Source organism: Aspergillus aculeatinus (genome assembly GCF_003184765.1).
Source record: "Aspergillus aculeatinus CBS 121060 unplaced genomic scaffold BO66scaffold_4, whole genome shotgun sequence".
NCBI classification, from domain to species: Eukaryota; Fungi; Ascomycota; class Eurotiomycetes; order Eurotiales; family Aspergillaceae; genus Aspergillus; species Aspergillus aculeatinus.
The window spans coordinates 666,942-680,316 of NW_020291473.1; the positions used below are offsets into that span (position 1 = coordinate 666,942).

Consider the following 13,375-nt stretch of genomic DNA (forward strand, 5'->3'; position numbering starts at 1 on the left):
CCCATCGGTATCAAGGACTTTAACTCTTCCCCTCTTTCGACCTCGGAAGTCATTCAGGTACCTCTTGATCGAGGTAAGGCCGACTTGCCTTTTGCCCTAGATATATGAGGTCATATCCACCTGACTTGTCAAGCACCCGAAGACAACTCTCCAACCGTGCGATTGCGGTATCGCTACCGACTCGCCGTTTAAATTAAACCAAGCTGTTCGTTGGTCGCCTTGCAACTGCTATCTAGCATTCGGCATAGTTGCTTGTGTCCAGTGTCGGAAGTTCATTTAGCCAGCCACTTTTATAGCGGCCGCAACGGGCGCACATCTAGACATCGCCACTTCTGTCCAGCCTCAAAACTGCGAGTCTCACTCGCACGCTTCAGCTCTACCTCAGCTTGATCTTTTCGGGCTTGCCGATGAGCAGCTGTTTGTGGTTGTTGGTGTACGATGGACTTGCCGCGAATCTCGCTTCCTTCGATTAACATATACGACTTTAACAAGGATAGGGAGCCTCAAACTTCAAACCTGCCTGCACAGCCATTAGGAACGATGTCTGGAAACTCCTATCCATCCCACGGGCCTATGCCTATTCGCAACAATCTGACTCCGAATTTCGCCCCTCCGCCACTCCCACCGCCGCCCCGAATTAGTGATCTCGAAGACGGCTACGACGCTGGCTGGTTGCACGCGAATTCCCGAGGAACGACAAAACTCGCCCCCATTAATCCTAGCTCGAGCCTGTTCGGTGGTCACCGCCGGCCTGAAGCAGTGTCGCTAAGTGATCGCATGGCTCTCGACGACTTAGACGGCCGGCAAAGTGGGTTCCCACTATCCAGGAGCCCTGAAGCGCACATTCGGATTGAACCCCCACCGCCCATGGACGAGGGCTTCCGGAATGCGATCTCTATCAAAAGCCCAAGTCCAATCTTGAAAGGAGAGCGAGACTTTTCGCGGAGAAGTGTGAAAGATTCATCAGATGCGTACGATCAGCACCTGCTGTCGAAAATCGGAAAGCCACTCTCCCCGCGCCAGTCTATCAGCGGTGGAAGCGAACCTAGAGCCACCCTTTCAACACTCACCATTCCTACACGAAATTATGGCGGCATCCCTTCGCCTGGAGGCTCGGACAGTTCGGCTCTCGACGTAAGATGGCCTGGGCCTGGAAGCTATCAATCAGGGGGGGTCTCGCCTGGTACTAAGGTTGGGTGGAGGGATTACATTGGGGGCCGCAGCCCCAGTGTTGAGAGTAGCGCTCCGTCATCTGCCGTCGATCTCGACCATTCAGGGTATCTGCGGGAGGTATACCGCCGTCGCGGGGGAACAACACCTTCATACGATGAGACTATCAGTCTTCCCAGCCGCTCACACCGAGGTAGCTACGATCATGGCGTCTTTTCGGATATCGAAGGCGATTTCTCCACGGACGAATCGCTCCCGTCCCGCATGGTTTATCTTCGGGAAGCCACACCGCCTTATTCGGATGCTTCGAAATCTTCGGGGTTGAAAAGGAGAGCATCATCTCCTCCTCGTGAGCCGATGGGTGACGATCGAAATCGACTTCATATCATTACCAGCAACGGGGATCTCACTCAACGAAGAACTAGTGGTCAACCGTACACGAACAATTTGACCGTCAATTCTGGTTATGTTGCCGGTCACGGGAGCCATTCGGCGGCCTCATCGTTGAGCATACGGACTACCGGATCCTACTCGTCGGCGGGACTATCTGTGGGAGGCAGTAGCATGACCAGCTATGATCGGTCTCCCGGAGGGCTTTCACCCAAGTCTGACCTTGATACCTTTCACGACAAGTCTATCATGAATCCGACTTCACCCGCTCACATGGTTGCACCACCAGTCGCACGAGTCATCCAGGGACCTAGCATTATCGAACCTTCGAGTGTCGAAACCGCGCGCAAAATGTCTTTGCAGACGAATCATCCTGCACCGAAGCCTACAGGACCCAAGCTTGGCGGATTGTACATTTGCGATTGCTGTCCTAAGAAGCCGAAGAAATTCGATAGCCCCGAGGAGCTCCGGTAAGCTGCTATCCTTTTCTGAATCTGGTATGGGAAACGTCTAACCTGAAAATGATGGACAGTTCGCATGAGATGGAGAAGCAATATTCGTGCCTTTACTGTAACAATAGGTTCAAGAACAAGAACGAAGCCGAACGCCATCAAAACTCGCTCCACTTGCGACGGCATTCGTGGTCATGCGCTGCTCTGTCGAGTTACCAAGCAGCATTCCATCCCTCGTCCACTTCCGGACAGACCGGGGCCGGTCCGTCACATGACACCTGCGGCTACTGCGGCGAGGAGTTTCCCAATCATCCCCAACCAGACTGGGACCGCCGATTCGAACATCTCACCGTCGTACACAAGTTCGGCGAATGCAACAATGCGAAGAAGTTCTTCCGTGCAGACCATTTCCGCCAGCATCTCAAGCACAGCCATGCAGGCACGAGTGGGAAGTGGACCAATATCTTGGAAAATGCATGCATGAAGGAGGAAGCTCCGCCAGAACCCAAGAATGGAGGTGTCTCGCTTGCGAACAACAAGATCAATGAGGTACTTGGTGGTTGCTGACATTTAACCTGGCTCCGCCATGTCGATTTGTGGGACCACAGAATCCCTTACTCGATGGATTACGGACATATTTTTTCTCGAATATACCGAGGACTTACTGCTCGCCTGGTCAGTCTTTCCTCAGCCTCCAAGATCCGTCGCGATGACTCTCCTGTCACATTTCGACACGCGGCATTCCTCCGGCTGGTGCAAAGACTGCCGACATTCTAAGTGTCGACTCGACATCAGTCAGAACAATCGCCCGTTGCTGTTTCCGGCGAGTCAAACCCAGTGCGGGTATGTCTGGCCAAGCGTCGGCCCTGATATTACTTTTATCTTGAAAATATCGAACATCTTAGTGGATGCAACGTATGGGGTGGAGGTTCCATATCACCGAATCTGGGTCTCTTACATATGAGCCAAAGACGTTGGATCAGTGGCGATTTTATGTGACACGACAACATGCTCTTCTTTCTTTTTTATTCTTGTTTCTTTACTCCCCATGTATCGGTTTTGGGCAAAACAAACGGAGTCTAGGGGGCCGGGCTCGGGGGAAACGGTGGCGGCAAATCAATCTGGCAACGGGGTGCGGTCGATTTCCAACATTATTCCATGTTTATTTGGGGTCAATAGCATATGCAAAAACTCCTGGGTCTACTGTGTCTGAACGCTTGGTTGTTTTTTCTACCTTCTGTTTTGTTCTCTTTCTCTCTTCTGTATCTTCTTTCTTTAGCCAGCCCTTGTCATTGTGTCAGCCAACCTGGGGGCCCATTTTTGTATAGGCCAGGAGCATGAATTGTGTTTCGTGACTTAGCTGGTGTTAGGGTTGGTTGATGTACATATTTTAGAATTTCCGAATTTCATTTCAGACAGAAAAGAAAAAAAAGAAAAAAAAGAAAAAAAAAAGTCAAGATCGAGGTGCAAGAACCAATCCAAACCATGGGATTCTTGCCGGCGACGAGGGCATTTGGCCGAAGTGATGATGATGTCATAGGACGGACTCGACAGGAACTGCCGGGCTACTGCAGGGCATGTGGGGGAGAGCAATTGCTTACTCCTTAGCCTTGTGTCAGATTACTATTTAGTACGAACTATGGCTTCATCATTGTATTGTATACTTGCCACTCCAATGCCGCGGGTGGCTCCGAGACAGCCTTCCCGACTTGCCCCGGCGACAGAAGCCGAAGCCGGCCTGTCTCTGCCGAGCCCGAGGCATCCTTATCCTTTCATCTACATATCTCGTATCGTCGGGCCTCCATAAACTTACTTACTTACTTACTTCTCTTCACCTCATTTTCTGAACCTTGTAGCTACTCTCGGTGACACCACATCATCGTCATGTTCGGCCTCAGTACCAGACGGTCCGCCGTCGCCCGTTCGAAATGCCTCTCCAGCACCATCAACCGCGCAACCACACAGCAGCACCCGGCACTGTCACCGTCACTGCTCGCAAGCCGAGACTTCCACATCAGCCGCGCCGATGCAGCCCACCCTCCTCCGACCTGGCTGCCCATGCGGGTTAAGACCCCTTGGATCGAAGCCCTGACCAAGAGCCGCGAGGCGGCGCAATCGGGACAGGCTGGTGCGCCTTATACGTCGGGGAAACCTGATTTGACGCCCAAGAGGATGTCGGACAGTTACTACAAGGCTGTTCGTGAAACACGTCGTAGAACCTACTTACACGGTTACTGACTCTATCTCCAGATCCTCCCCCTAGCCCAAGATAAGTGGCTTTTGGACACCTATCTCAACGCCTCGGGTCATATCAGGTGCGTTTCGCTCAAGAGCCTGTAGAAGGAAGTTCCTGCAGACACAGAACTGAGACGGAACAACAGACTCGGATCCTTGCTTATGGATCTCGACGCGCTGGCCGGCGTCATCGCCTACCGACACACCGGCGACCACGTCACGACGGTGACCGCGGCCGTGGACCGCATCACCATCGAGCACCCATTGATGGAGATCTGCGACCTCGAGCTCAGCGGCCAGGTCACCTACGCGACGGGGCGGTCGAGTATGGAGGTGTCGCTGCAGGTGGCCAAAGCCCCGCCAACCGGCGAGGCAGCGAAGCCCGAGGACGTCTTGATCACCTGCGCGTTCACGATGGTGTCGCTGGACCCCGCGACCAAGAAGTACGTAGCTCTCTCAACGACTGACAAGCCCACCGTTGCTAACCACGATGCAAAACCTGCAACCAGACCCGTCCCCATCGCGCCGCTCCTCGTCGAGACCGCCGAAGAGCGCCTCCTCTACAAAAAGGGCGAGGAGAACTCGCGAGCCAAAAAGGCCCTTCGCACGCGAAGTCTCCTCGAAAAGGCGCCCAACGAGCGCGAAAGTAACCTGATCCATTCCATGTGGACGAAGGAGATGTCCTACCTGAGTGCGTTCAACCACCTCCCCATTTTCCAACCCCCAACCCCCACCCCAATTCTAACACCCCAGGAAAAGACCCCTCCTCCCCGGCCGTCCGCCCCTCCAACACCATCGCGATGAGCGACTCGGTCCTCAAATCCGCCATGATCATGCAACCGCAGGATCGCAACCGCCACAACTTCATGATCTTCGGCGGGTTCCTGCTGAAGCAGACCTTCGAGCTGGCCTTCTGCTGCGCCGCCTCGGCCAGCCACGCGCGCCCCAACTTCGTCTCCCTGGACCCCAGCACCTTCGAGAACTCGGTCCCCGTCGGCAGCGTGCTGTACCTGCGCGCCACGGTCGCGTACACCGAGCCCCTGGAGATCGGCGGGGCCCAGTACACCAAGGTGCGCGTGCGCGTCGACACCAAGGTGCGGGACGTCGCGCACGGCTCCAAGAAGCCCACCGGCATGTTCAACTACACCTTCCTCGTGGAGAAGGACGTGCAGGTCATGCCGCGCACGTACAGCGAGTTCATGGTGTGGACGGACGCGCGCCGGCGGTCGGAGAACGCCGCGGCCATGGCGCTGGCGCTGGGGGGCGCGAAGGAGCCGAGTGCGCTGCGCGGGTTGCGCGATAGTGTTACGGAGTAGTTACCTAGTAGTTTTTCTTGTCGTAGAGGAATGAGGAAGGAAAAGGAGAAGCTATGGCTCTAGGGTGGGGTGGATGAATACCTACATAACTAATCGGAATGGGATGCTGGCTGGGTTTCTGTAGCCCATAACGGCCGTACAATGCTGGATATCGTATAATATGTGGATGAAGTAGCATTGGGACAACTCCCAGGGAAAATCACATGAAGAAAAATGGACCGGACCATCAACGGTGGATGATATTGGATTCCCCCGGATTCAGGCACCTCTCTCGCCCGAGAAGTGCGTCTGCGTCAATGTGAAGTCATCCGTCCCGACCCAATTCCGTATCTGTAACAATGAAACCTCTCTATAAATACCAATTCCATCGCCAAGAACTTGCTCATCAAATCATCCCTCAGTACTTAGACACCAAAACGCTATAGAACTTATTGACTACACAGATAGAGTCTTAGACCTTACTCCGATCCCCGAAAAACAACACAATGAGCGACCCGAACAACCCGAACATCGAGAAACGCACCACCCCGCAGTGGGCGTTATACCAGCGCGAGAACTTCTGGAAGGCGAATGAGGGGCAGACCCCGCCGTTCAATACTGGTATGGACTTAGCCCCGTAGTTGCAACCTTTGAAAGTATGGAGTTGTATGCCCCGACTAACCTCTACACTGCACGATACGTATAGATCCCACCAAGCTCGAAGAAGAAGCTAAACGCAAACTGAGTCAGGGCGGATGGTACGCACGCAGCCCTGACCCCAACTTCCCCAGGAGAAGACCCAACTGACCGCGGGGGGAACAGGTACTACGCCTCGTCGAACGCGGGCCAATCGACGACGCACCTGGCGAACCGACAAGCCTTCTACCGCCACCGGCTCATCCCCAACCAGCTGGTGGACACGAACCTGCGCGATACGACGACGGAGATCTTCGGGCACCGCGTGTCCGCGCCGATCGGCTTCGCGCCGATCGGCATCAACGCCATCTATCACGCGAGCGCGGAGCGCGCCGTCGCCCGGGTGGCCGGCGAGCTGAAGCTGCCCTACTGCCTCTCGACGGCGGGGAGCACGCCCATCGAGGCCGTCGGCGCCGCCAACGGGGCCGGCAACCCGCGCTTCTACCAGCTGTACATGCCGCACGACGACGAACTCACCCTGTCGCTCCTGCGGCGCGCGTGGGCCGCCGGCTTCGACGCCCTGATCCTCACGACCGACACGTGGCAGCTCGGGTGGCGGCACGACGACGTCGCGAGCTCGAACTATGCCTTCTACCGCGGCATCGGCGCGGATCTGGGGCGGACGGACCCCGTGTTCCGGCGGCGGTGTCGGGAGGACGGCATTGACCCGGACAACGACCCGGTGGCCGCGTCGACCAAGTGGATCGACTCCGTGTGGCACGGGCGCGCCTGGTCGTGGGAGAAGATCCCCTGGCTCATGGCGCGGTGGCGCGAGATCTCCGGGGGACGGCCGTTCGTGATCAAGGGGATCCAGTCCGTGGCCGATGCCAGGAAGTGTGTTGAGTATGGGGTCGATGGGATCGTGGTGAGTAACCACGCCGGTCGGCAGGTGGACGGCGCCATTGCGAGTCTGGACGCGCTCGAGAATATCGTGGATGCCGTCGGGGACCGGATCTATGTCATGTTTGACTCCGGGGTGCGCGGCGCCAGTGACGTCGCCAAGGCGCTGGCGCTGGGCGCCCGCTTCGTCTTCGTCGGCCGGCTGTGGGTGTGGGGCCTCAGTATCATGGGCGAGGAGGGCGTGCGCCACGTCATGAAGTCGCTGCTGGCCGACTTCGACATCCTCATGGCCGTCGCGGGGTTCAATCGCGTGGAGGACTTTGATCGCTCGGTTCTAGGTATGTATCCGTGACAAAAAGGTGTGGGATGAAACGAAAAAGCTGACAGTTGCGATCAGAATCATACCCCAAGTCGTACACTTTGATACCGGATCGGGTTCTATAGGCTGTTTGCCATGGTGTAAGTGGACCCTTCCGCCACGCTGTATAGATAGAGCACATAATCGTGGTGAGGGTTTCTCGGGGAAAGATGAAACAATAGCTCAGAATTTAAGGTTTTGGTCAGGAAGAATAACTCTATTTGTAGACTAATAATAGACTACCACATGGGTTATCTTCGGAAATGCGTGTGCAGAGGCGCAATCTACTACAGTAGATGAATGAAGTGAAGTTTTCAATGTTCCCAGTATGTGCAAGAAGGCCAAAGTTTGGTTGGTTGTGGAAAAGGCCGTCTACAGCAGAACAGTGCATAAGACGACCACAAACGCAGGCAGGTAGTATCTGGAGCCCGATTGGGTTGTTGCGCCGCTAGCGACCACGCCGGTGGAATTGGTCGAGCTGGAAGATGCAGTAGACTTGGTGGACGAGCCAGAGGATGAACTGCTGGTCTTGCTTGAGCTGGACGATGTGGTGTTCTTGTTGTAGGCACGGGCCGCCAGACCAACCCGCGCCGCGTCGAAGTCGAACACGGTGTAGACGTTCTTCAGGAAGACGTCACCCAGAAGCCAGATGTTATCTCCGAACAGGTCGTAGCTGACAATCGTGGAGATGCAGCTAGAGTTGTACTCGGACCCGATGTAGTCCTCCGGCGAGATCGTATAGTTGACCCCGGAGAAGGCCACCTGGACCTCGGCAGTCGAGTTGCACGGAAGCAGGAAATAGTCGCCGTAGGCGGTAGCGTCCGGGATGAGCGCGTGCAGCGTCTTCGCGTCCTTAGAGGGGAGCATGGCGTACGATGTTCCCGTGTCGATGATGGCGGATTTCTTGGTAAAGTCACAGGCATCTCCGTTGACGTAGACATCGTCGACGGGGATGCGCCAATAGTTCCCCGATCCAATCACAGTGTCCGTGTACGAGATGTCACCGGTGTACTTGTCCTCGTCCACTCCCCCGATCGTGACGGTGCCATCCTTCTCGCCGCTCTTGGTTCGCGAGAGAGCGAAGCCAACGACGTTGGAATCGAAGTTTTTCTGGTCTGCCACAGCGTCCATGAAGGTGGCAGTGTTGTACGCAGTGTCGTTGGAGCGGCCGAAGCCCAGGATCCCGTCCATGGCGTATGATTCGAAGTTGTTCGAGGCGTTGGTGGCCAGTCCAAACGTGAATTGCACCTCCACGTCTGCAATCGTCACGTTGTCCGTGGCCAGCACGCCGCTCGCGGACCCGGAGCCGTAGCCGACACTCCACTCGGTTGTGGTCACATTGATACTCGAAGAGCTCGTTGCATCAAAGGTGTCGTGCATGCTGCAGGCTTTGGTGGTGCAGTCGGAGCTGAAGACCCACGAATTGGTGCCACCCGTGTCTAGCATCAGATAGAATTCCTGCGCTTCGGATCCAATCTTAACCACAGCGAAATAAGTCAGGTCATTGCCGTTCTGGTCGAGAGCAGCGGTATTGGGCCAGGAGGGCGTCTTGGATAGGACGATATCGAAGTCATTGCTGCGACGGACAGGGGCTCTCTTCACATCCAGCGTTATGGGCTCATCGGTTTTGGTCTGGCCTTGGCTTTTGGCAAGTGCATCGCTCAGTGATTCCCAGGGCAAAAAGCGACGAGACGGGGTGTGCTTTGCGGCCGGAAGATCGAGATTGAATTCATAAGGGATGAAGGCGAAGACCGCGGTCCAGATACAAGCAGCGACAAGAAGACATCTGGTTTGATGCATGATGCGAGCACGATTTAGAATCCCTGAGAGACGACCCTGAGACTCATTTGCAAGACGGCTCGATGTTAATCAAATGCCGGAAGCTTCGGTTGTACTCGGAGTAAAGAAAGAAGGTTCAGTTGCGATGCAATATGAGAAGTTACAAGAGTATGCTAGACCACACAATACTGTTCTGGATTAGATAAGTGAGGACAGTGATAGACTCGTGGATTTCTAAATCCGAAGCAGAGGGGGAAAAGATCGACTCGCAGTCTGCAGTGAAACAATGAAGCAAACGAGAGGCTAATGAGCAGAACAGCGGAGAATAACGATGGGATGCAGCAGCAAGAGCGCAACTGCAACAACAAACAGCAAAAGAATGTACTGTACAGGGTGAAGAATAGAGACTGAAAAAGAAAGTGAAAGAGGATGAAGAAGAGAAGTGAATTGAATGTGGATGTGGATGTGGAGGGACAATCAGGAAACTACTTTTAGTTGATGCTCCGGATCCACTCGGCAGGTTTTCGGAGCGGGAGGACGGACTGCCACTGGCTGCCACTGGCTGCCGCCCTGCGATCCAGACCCAGATCTTTTTTTCCCCTGAGTTAGCCCACTTCAGTTCCAATTTCATGCACCCTGCAGTGAGTGAGTGAGTGCAGATACACAAATTGCAGATGACATGGAGCAATATATGTTCTCCCAATGTTGCGAGAATGCGAACATCCAATGCCCCAGTTGAGAGCCATTCGACTTGTATGTGAATATACTTATCAATCGCCTCCCACTGTTGCTGACGACGACCCCTTCAAGATGCGTACCACTGAGGGGTTCTGCACTTGGCCTGCAGTCGACCGTTCCAGTCACTCTGGGCTGCGTCACTTGGCAACAACAGTGGATCCCATCAAGTGTTGTTCCCAAGGCCCGAGCATAAGCAGAAGGAGATGATTCCTCATATTCATAATAATACTTATAACAATGCCAGTGCTGCTGACATGTCATCGGAGAATACAACTCATACCAGTCGCCAGTTGCTAGAGTCATCTACGGTACGCTCCGTGCAATCACAATCTGGCGGACAGCCAGATCTTCCTCGAGAACCACCGAAGACTCCGGGCCTGATGCTGTAGGCGGAGTGCTGACTGACGGTGACTGCCGTGCACTGCAAGGCCCAGCCCAGCACAGCCCAGCACACAGAGCCTAAACCGACCAAAGTTCTGACGTCTGGAAATCCTGCTGAATAAAGCCGTGCTGCCTGTGCGAGGGTGTTCGTCTTCTCAGCTCATCTGAAACATCACATGAACTGCGATCGCATTACTCTGTTTGGATTGATTGAGCCGAGACCCCACCACCGTTTGAAGGTCACACAAGCACATCGCATCGCCCTCTGCCTCTCGCTGATTCCACCCCCAACGCATGAACGAATTGTTCTCGTGAGAGGGGAACACAGAACGAGGAGTTGAAGAGCTGTCGATTGGCCCAAGGAGTTCGACAGCAGTCCCCCGCCGGGAAGACTGATGATGATGACCAAAGTCTGAAAAAGGAGAAACACTCGTAGAAAGGGAGCGTAGGTGGTTTTCTAAATAAAAATAAACTGTCTCAATTATCTTCAGGTAGGCTGTAGCCGAGGTAGCTAGCCTGGACCATCGCGCTAGTCCTATTTTAAACCTTAGACTTGGCAGGCAGGCAGGCAGGCAGGCAGGCAGGCAGGCACTGTCAACAATGGGCTACCTAGTATCCTCCATCCGTTTGCTCCTCTACACATTGACAAAGTAACCCAACAAACGAGAGTACTTCCTGTACACTATGCCCCATCAAGATACACAACTTAATGCACAAAGCACATTAATGCACAACCTCCACCCCCTCCCACAAAAACGCAAACAGACCCAGCGATGAATCGACTGCCGGCGCACCTCCCCGGGCAGCGATCAGACGATCCCCCAACGAAGTACGGAGTATACTCACCCTCACTCGCCCGGAGCACCCTGCTCCTCTCCTCACGGTAAACATCATGTGTTCCAACGACGTGGGTGGGTAAGTTAGTGGAAGAACACAATTCCCAAACCCCTCGGGAGATATCGGATAATCTTTGATGCTGGGGGGGGGAGTCATTCCCTTCCACCTGGCCGACATCATGGACTTTCCCTTTCCACCCGAGATCGACCTCCTATGGTGGTATGTACATAGAAGAGGTTCCGCATGCTTAAAGTTTATCCCTCACTGCCGAATGCCGAGGGAGGCTTTTCTTTTCCCACGTACCTTCGGGTTGAGAAAATATGGGGTGTGGGAACCTTTGGTCGGACTTGGGTGGTACTTCCCCGGCGGCGGTGACTCAATTTCTCTGGGGTAACTGACTTACTGGCCCTTCGAGAAGGATTGGTTCGGTTCATCGGAGCTTTTTACTATGTATGTGCAGTGTCTATGATCATGCGTATGTGAAATACTGGTCTGTTATGTGTCGCGTGGGCTGGATGATGGATGGATTGATTGATGTTCTACATTATTTTAGGGAATGTTGTGGTGACAGATTAATTCAATGCTTAGGTATAGATCTGTCATTTTTAACACTTTCAGCTTGATCTGGTGATAACACTATGACTATGAAAAAACACAACACAACAAACATCACGCATCGCTAGAGACAATCACGACATTCTGAAAATGGGATAAATCGATCACCGGGTGGGACGCATCACTTTCTGACAACAGCCGGCTGTCTACCTAAGATGTCATCCACCACCCCCGTCCACAGCTCGCGGAACACACCAGGCTCCTTCTGCTGGGTCGACTCCGCCCCGAACCGGGACTTGCCCACCGCCTCCGTCAGCGAGAACGGGTCGATGTCCACCGAGTGGTTGTCGACGACCTCCGTCATCGGACTGGCGGAGACATCGGCTGCCCCGCCGGAGACGGTGTAGATCTGGGGCTTCATGGGGGAATCCGCCACGGCCGCGCTCTGGTGGGAGTAGAAGTCGGGGACAATCGGGAATTGCGGATCGGCGCGAGCGGCCGGGCCATCGAGCTCCGCCAGTGAGGGCATGTAGGCGAAGTCGACGGTGGATGAGTCACCCACGGCCTTCATGGACCGGGAAGTGTTGAATTGACGGCTGTGGGTTTCCCTGTTTGCACACGAGAAGTCAGTTCCGAGGGTTCCCAGTTTTACCGAGGGAGTGAGAGAGAGAGGGGTTTAGGGGGAACATACTCGGAACTAGAATTGCCGCTGATACGGCGCATGGCGATGCTGAAGGCGCGGGATTGAAGGAAGTCATGGTTCTGGAGACGCTCGACAAGCTGGATTGAGAGTTAGGCGTGGGTTCAGTGTACGTCCCTTCCATGGGCACGGTGTAGGGTAGAATGATGAGTATGGCACTTACCTCGGCTTGCGTACCGCTGCTCCTCAAGGAGCGCTTCTGGCACTCATTCTTGAGATCAGCAATGGTGCGGCTGGAGTACAGAGAGGTTCGGTCTGAAACGTTGGCCGGTTGCGCCGAGTGGACGCCGGTAATGTGCAGGCCCCGGCGAGCGCAGGGGAGGGTGGTAGAGTGGTGCTGCGAGAGCAGACGAAGAGCACGCAGGGAATTTGAGCGAGGAGCTGCCATTGTGAATCGTTGGAGATAGCTGATAGATTCCTTGTAGGGTGATGGATGAGGATGGCAGGTGATATACTCGATACACCGAGATGGTTGAGTTAAGGTATGTAGGGTTATCGGATAAGGCAGCGCCAAGTATACAGTAAACAAGACAGGTAGGGTAAGCTTGGAGGAGACAGATGCGAGTATGAGTATATGTATTTACACAGTCACCAAAAATGAGGATGAAGTAAATAAGAGAGTAAAAGAGTAAGAGAGTAGAAGAGCAGAAGTAGAGAATGGGAGGGGAAGAGAGAGAGGAAGAAGAGGAGGAAAACGAGGGAGGAAGCCAAGTTTAAATTCCTGGGGAAGCTGGCTGTAGTTACTGCGCAGTACTTCGATGACCAGCCGTTTTGCAGGAACCCGTTGGGGGGGGAGGGGGGGGAGGGGGGTGAGTGAGTGAATTGAATGAGCTACAGCCTACAGCCCCGGCCCTACTGTAAGTTAGACCTTGCCTTACTTCACTTTGCTTTACTTTGCTTTAGTTACATAGTACTTTGCTTCTTCCCTTTACCCACCCGCCCACACAAC

General features: G+C 54.4%; 5 protein-coding genes across 5 annotated transcripts; 3 read left to right on the plus strand and 2 right to left on the minus strand.

The window, feature by feature from the left end:
• Window positions 1-359: 359 nt before the first annotated feature.
• On the plus strand, window positions 360-2,750 carry znfA (putative C2H2 finger domain protein). The gene is made up of 2 exons (XM_025642111.1): window positions 360-2,030; window positions 2,093-2,750. Exons 1-2 carry the CDS (start codon window positions 439-441, stop codon window positions 2,577-2,579), a joined length of 2,079 nt encoding a protein of 692 aa, XP_025508147.1. The 5' UTR covers window positions 360-438; the 3' UTR covers window positions 2,580-2,750.
• Window positions 2,751-3,680: 930 nt separating this feature from the next.
• BO66DRAFT_388378 (putative acyl-CoA thioester hydrolase) lies at window positions 3,681-5,798 on the plus strand. The gene is made up of 5 exons (XM_025646545.1): window positions 3,681-4,208; window positions 4,263-4,327; window positions 4,394-4,690; window positions 4,757-4,938; window positions 5,007-5,798. The coding sequence occupies exons 1-5, from the start codon at window positions 3,897-3,899 to the stop codon at window positions 5,561-5,563; spliced, it is 1,413 nt and encodes a 470-aa protein (XP_025508148.1). The 5' UTR covers window positions 3,681-3,896; the 3' UTR covers window positions 5,564-5,798.
• A 241-nt stretch (window positions 5,799-6,039) lies between these two features.
• Window positions 6,040-7,574, plus strand: BO66DRAFT_388381 (L-lactate dehydrogenase). Its single transcript, XM_025646546.1, has 4 exons — window positions 6,040-6,163; window positions 6,249-6,300; window positions 6,365-7,416; window positions 7,476-7,574. The coding sequence occupies exons 1-4, from the start codon at window positions 6,049-6,051 to the stop codon at window positions 7,520-7,522; spliced, it is 1,266 nt and encodes a 421-aa protein (XP_025508149.1). The 5' UTR covers window positions 6,040-6,048; the 3' UTR covers window positions 7,523-7,574.
• Window positions 7,575-7,619: 45 nt separating this feature from the next.
• BO66DRAFT_146419 (pepsin-like aspartic protease) lies at window positions 7,620-9,687 on the minus strand. The gene has a single exon (XM_025642110.1). The coding sequence runs from the start codon at window positions 9,234-9,236 to the stop codon at window positions 7,809-7,811; it is 1,428 nt and encodes a 475-aa protein (XP_025508150.1). The 5' UTR covers window positions 9,237-9,687; the 3' UTR covers window positions 7,620-7,808.
• A 2,119-nt stretch (window positions 9,688-11,806) lies between these two features.
• BO66DRAFT_388385 (uncharacterized protein) lies at window positions 11,807-13,071 on the minus strand. Its single transcript, XM_025646547.1, has 3 exons — window positions 12,590-13,071; window positions 12,418-12,506; window positions 11,807-12,334 (listed from the first exon to the last, which is right to left on the minus strand). Exons 1-3 carry the CDS (start codon window positions 12,812-12,814, stop codon window positions 11,908-11,910), a joined length of 741 nt encoding a protein of 246 aa, XP_025508151.1. The 5' UTR covers window positions 12,815-13,071; the 3' UTR covers window positions 11,807-11,907.
• Window positions 13,072-13,375: the final 304 nt, after the last annotated feature.

Bases quoted from the DNA above. Each gene is read 5' to 3' on its own strand.
- BO66DRAFT_388381 (XM_025646546.1), top strand. From the start codon at position 6,049: ATGAGCGACCCGAACAACCCGAACATCGAGAAACGCACCACCCCGCAG. The intron at 6,164-6,248 runs GTATGGACTTAG...CGATACGTATAG, and splicing joins GACCCCGCCGTTCAATACTG to ATCCCACCAAGCTCGAAGAA. The intron at 7,417-7,475 runs GTATGTATCCGT...AGTTGCGATCAG, and splicing joins CTTTGATCGCTCGGTTCTAG to AATCATACCCCAAGTCGTAC.
- BO66DRAFT_388378 (XM_025646545.1), top strand. From the start codon at position 3,897: ATGTTCGGCCTCAGTACCAGACGGTCCGCCGTCGCCCGTTCGAAATGC. The intron at 4,328-4,393 runs GTGCGTTTCGCT...ACGGAACAACAG, and splicing joins AACGCCTCGGGTCATATCAG to ACTCGGATCCTTGCTTATGG. The intron at 4,939-5,006 runs GTGCGTTCAACC...CCCCAGGAAAAG, and splicing joins GAAGGAGATGTCCTACCTGA to ACCCCTCCTCCCCGGCCGTC.
- BO66DRAFT_146419 (XM_025642110.1), bottom strand. From the start codon at position 9,236: ATGCATCAAACCAGATGTCTTCTTGTCGCTGCTTGTATCTGGACCGCG.
- BO66DRAFT_388385 (XM_025646547.1), bottom strand. From the start codon at position 12,814: ATGGCAGCTCCTCGCTCAAATTCCCTGCGTGCTCTTCGTCTGCTCTCG. The intron at 12,507-12,589 runs GTAAGTGCCATA...CTCTCAATCCAG, and splicing joins GCAGCGGTACGCAAGCCGAG to CTTGTCGAGCGTCTCCAGAA. The intron at 12,335-12,417 runs GTATGTTCCCCC...GTGTGCAAACAG, and splicing joins AGCGGCAATTCTAGTTCCGA to GGAAACCCACAGCCGTCAAT.
- znfA (XM_025642111.1), top strand. From the start codon at position 439: ATGGACTTGCCGCGAATCTCGCTTCCTTCGATTAACATATACGACTTT. The intron at 2,031-2,092 runs GTAAGCTGCTAT...AATGATGGACAG, and splicing joins GATAGCCCCGAGGAGCTCCG to TTCGCATGAGATGGAGAAGC.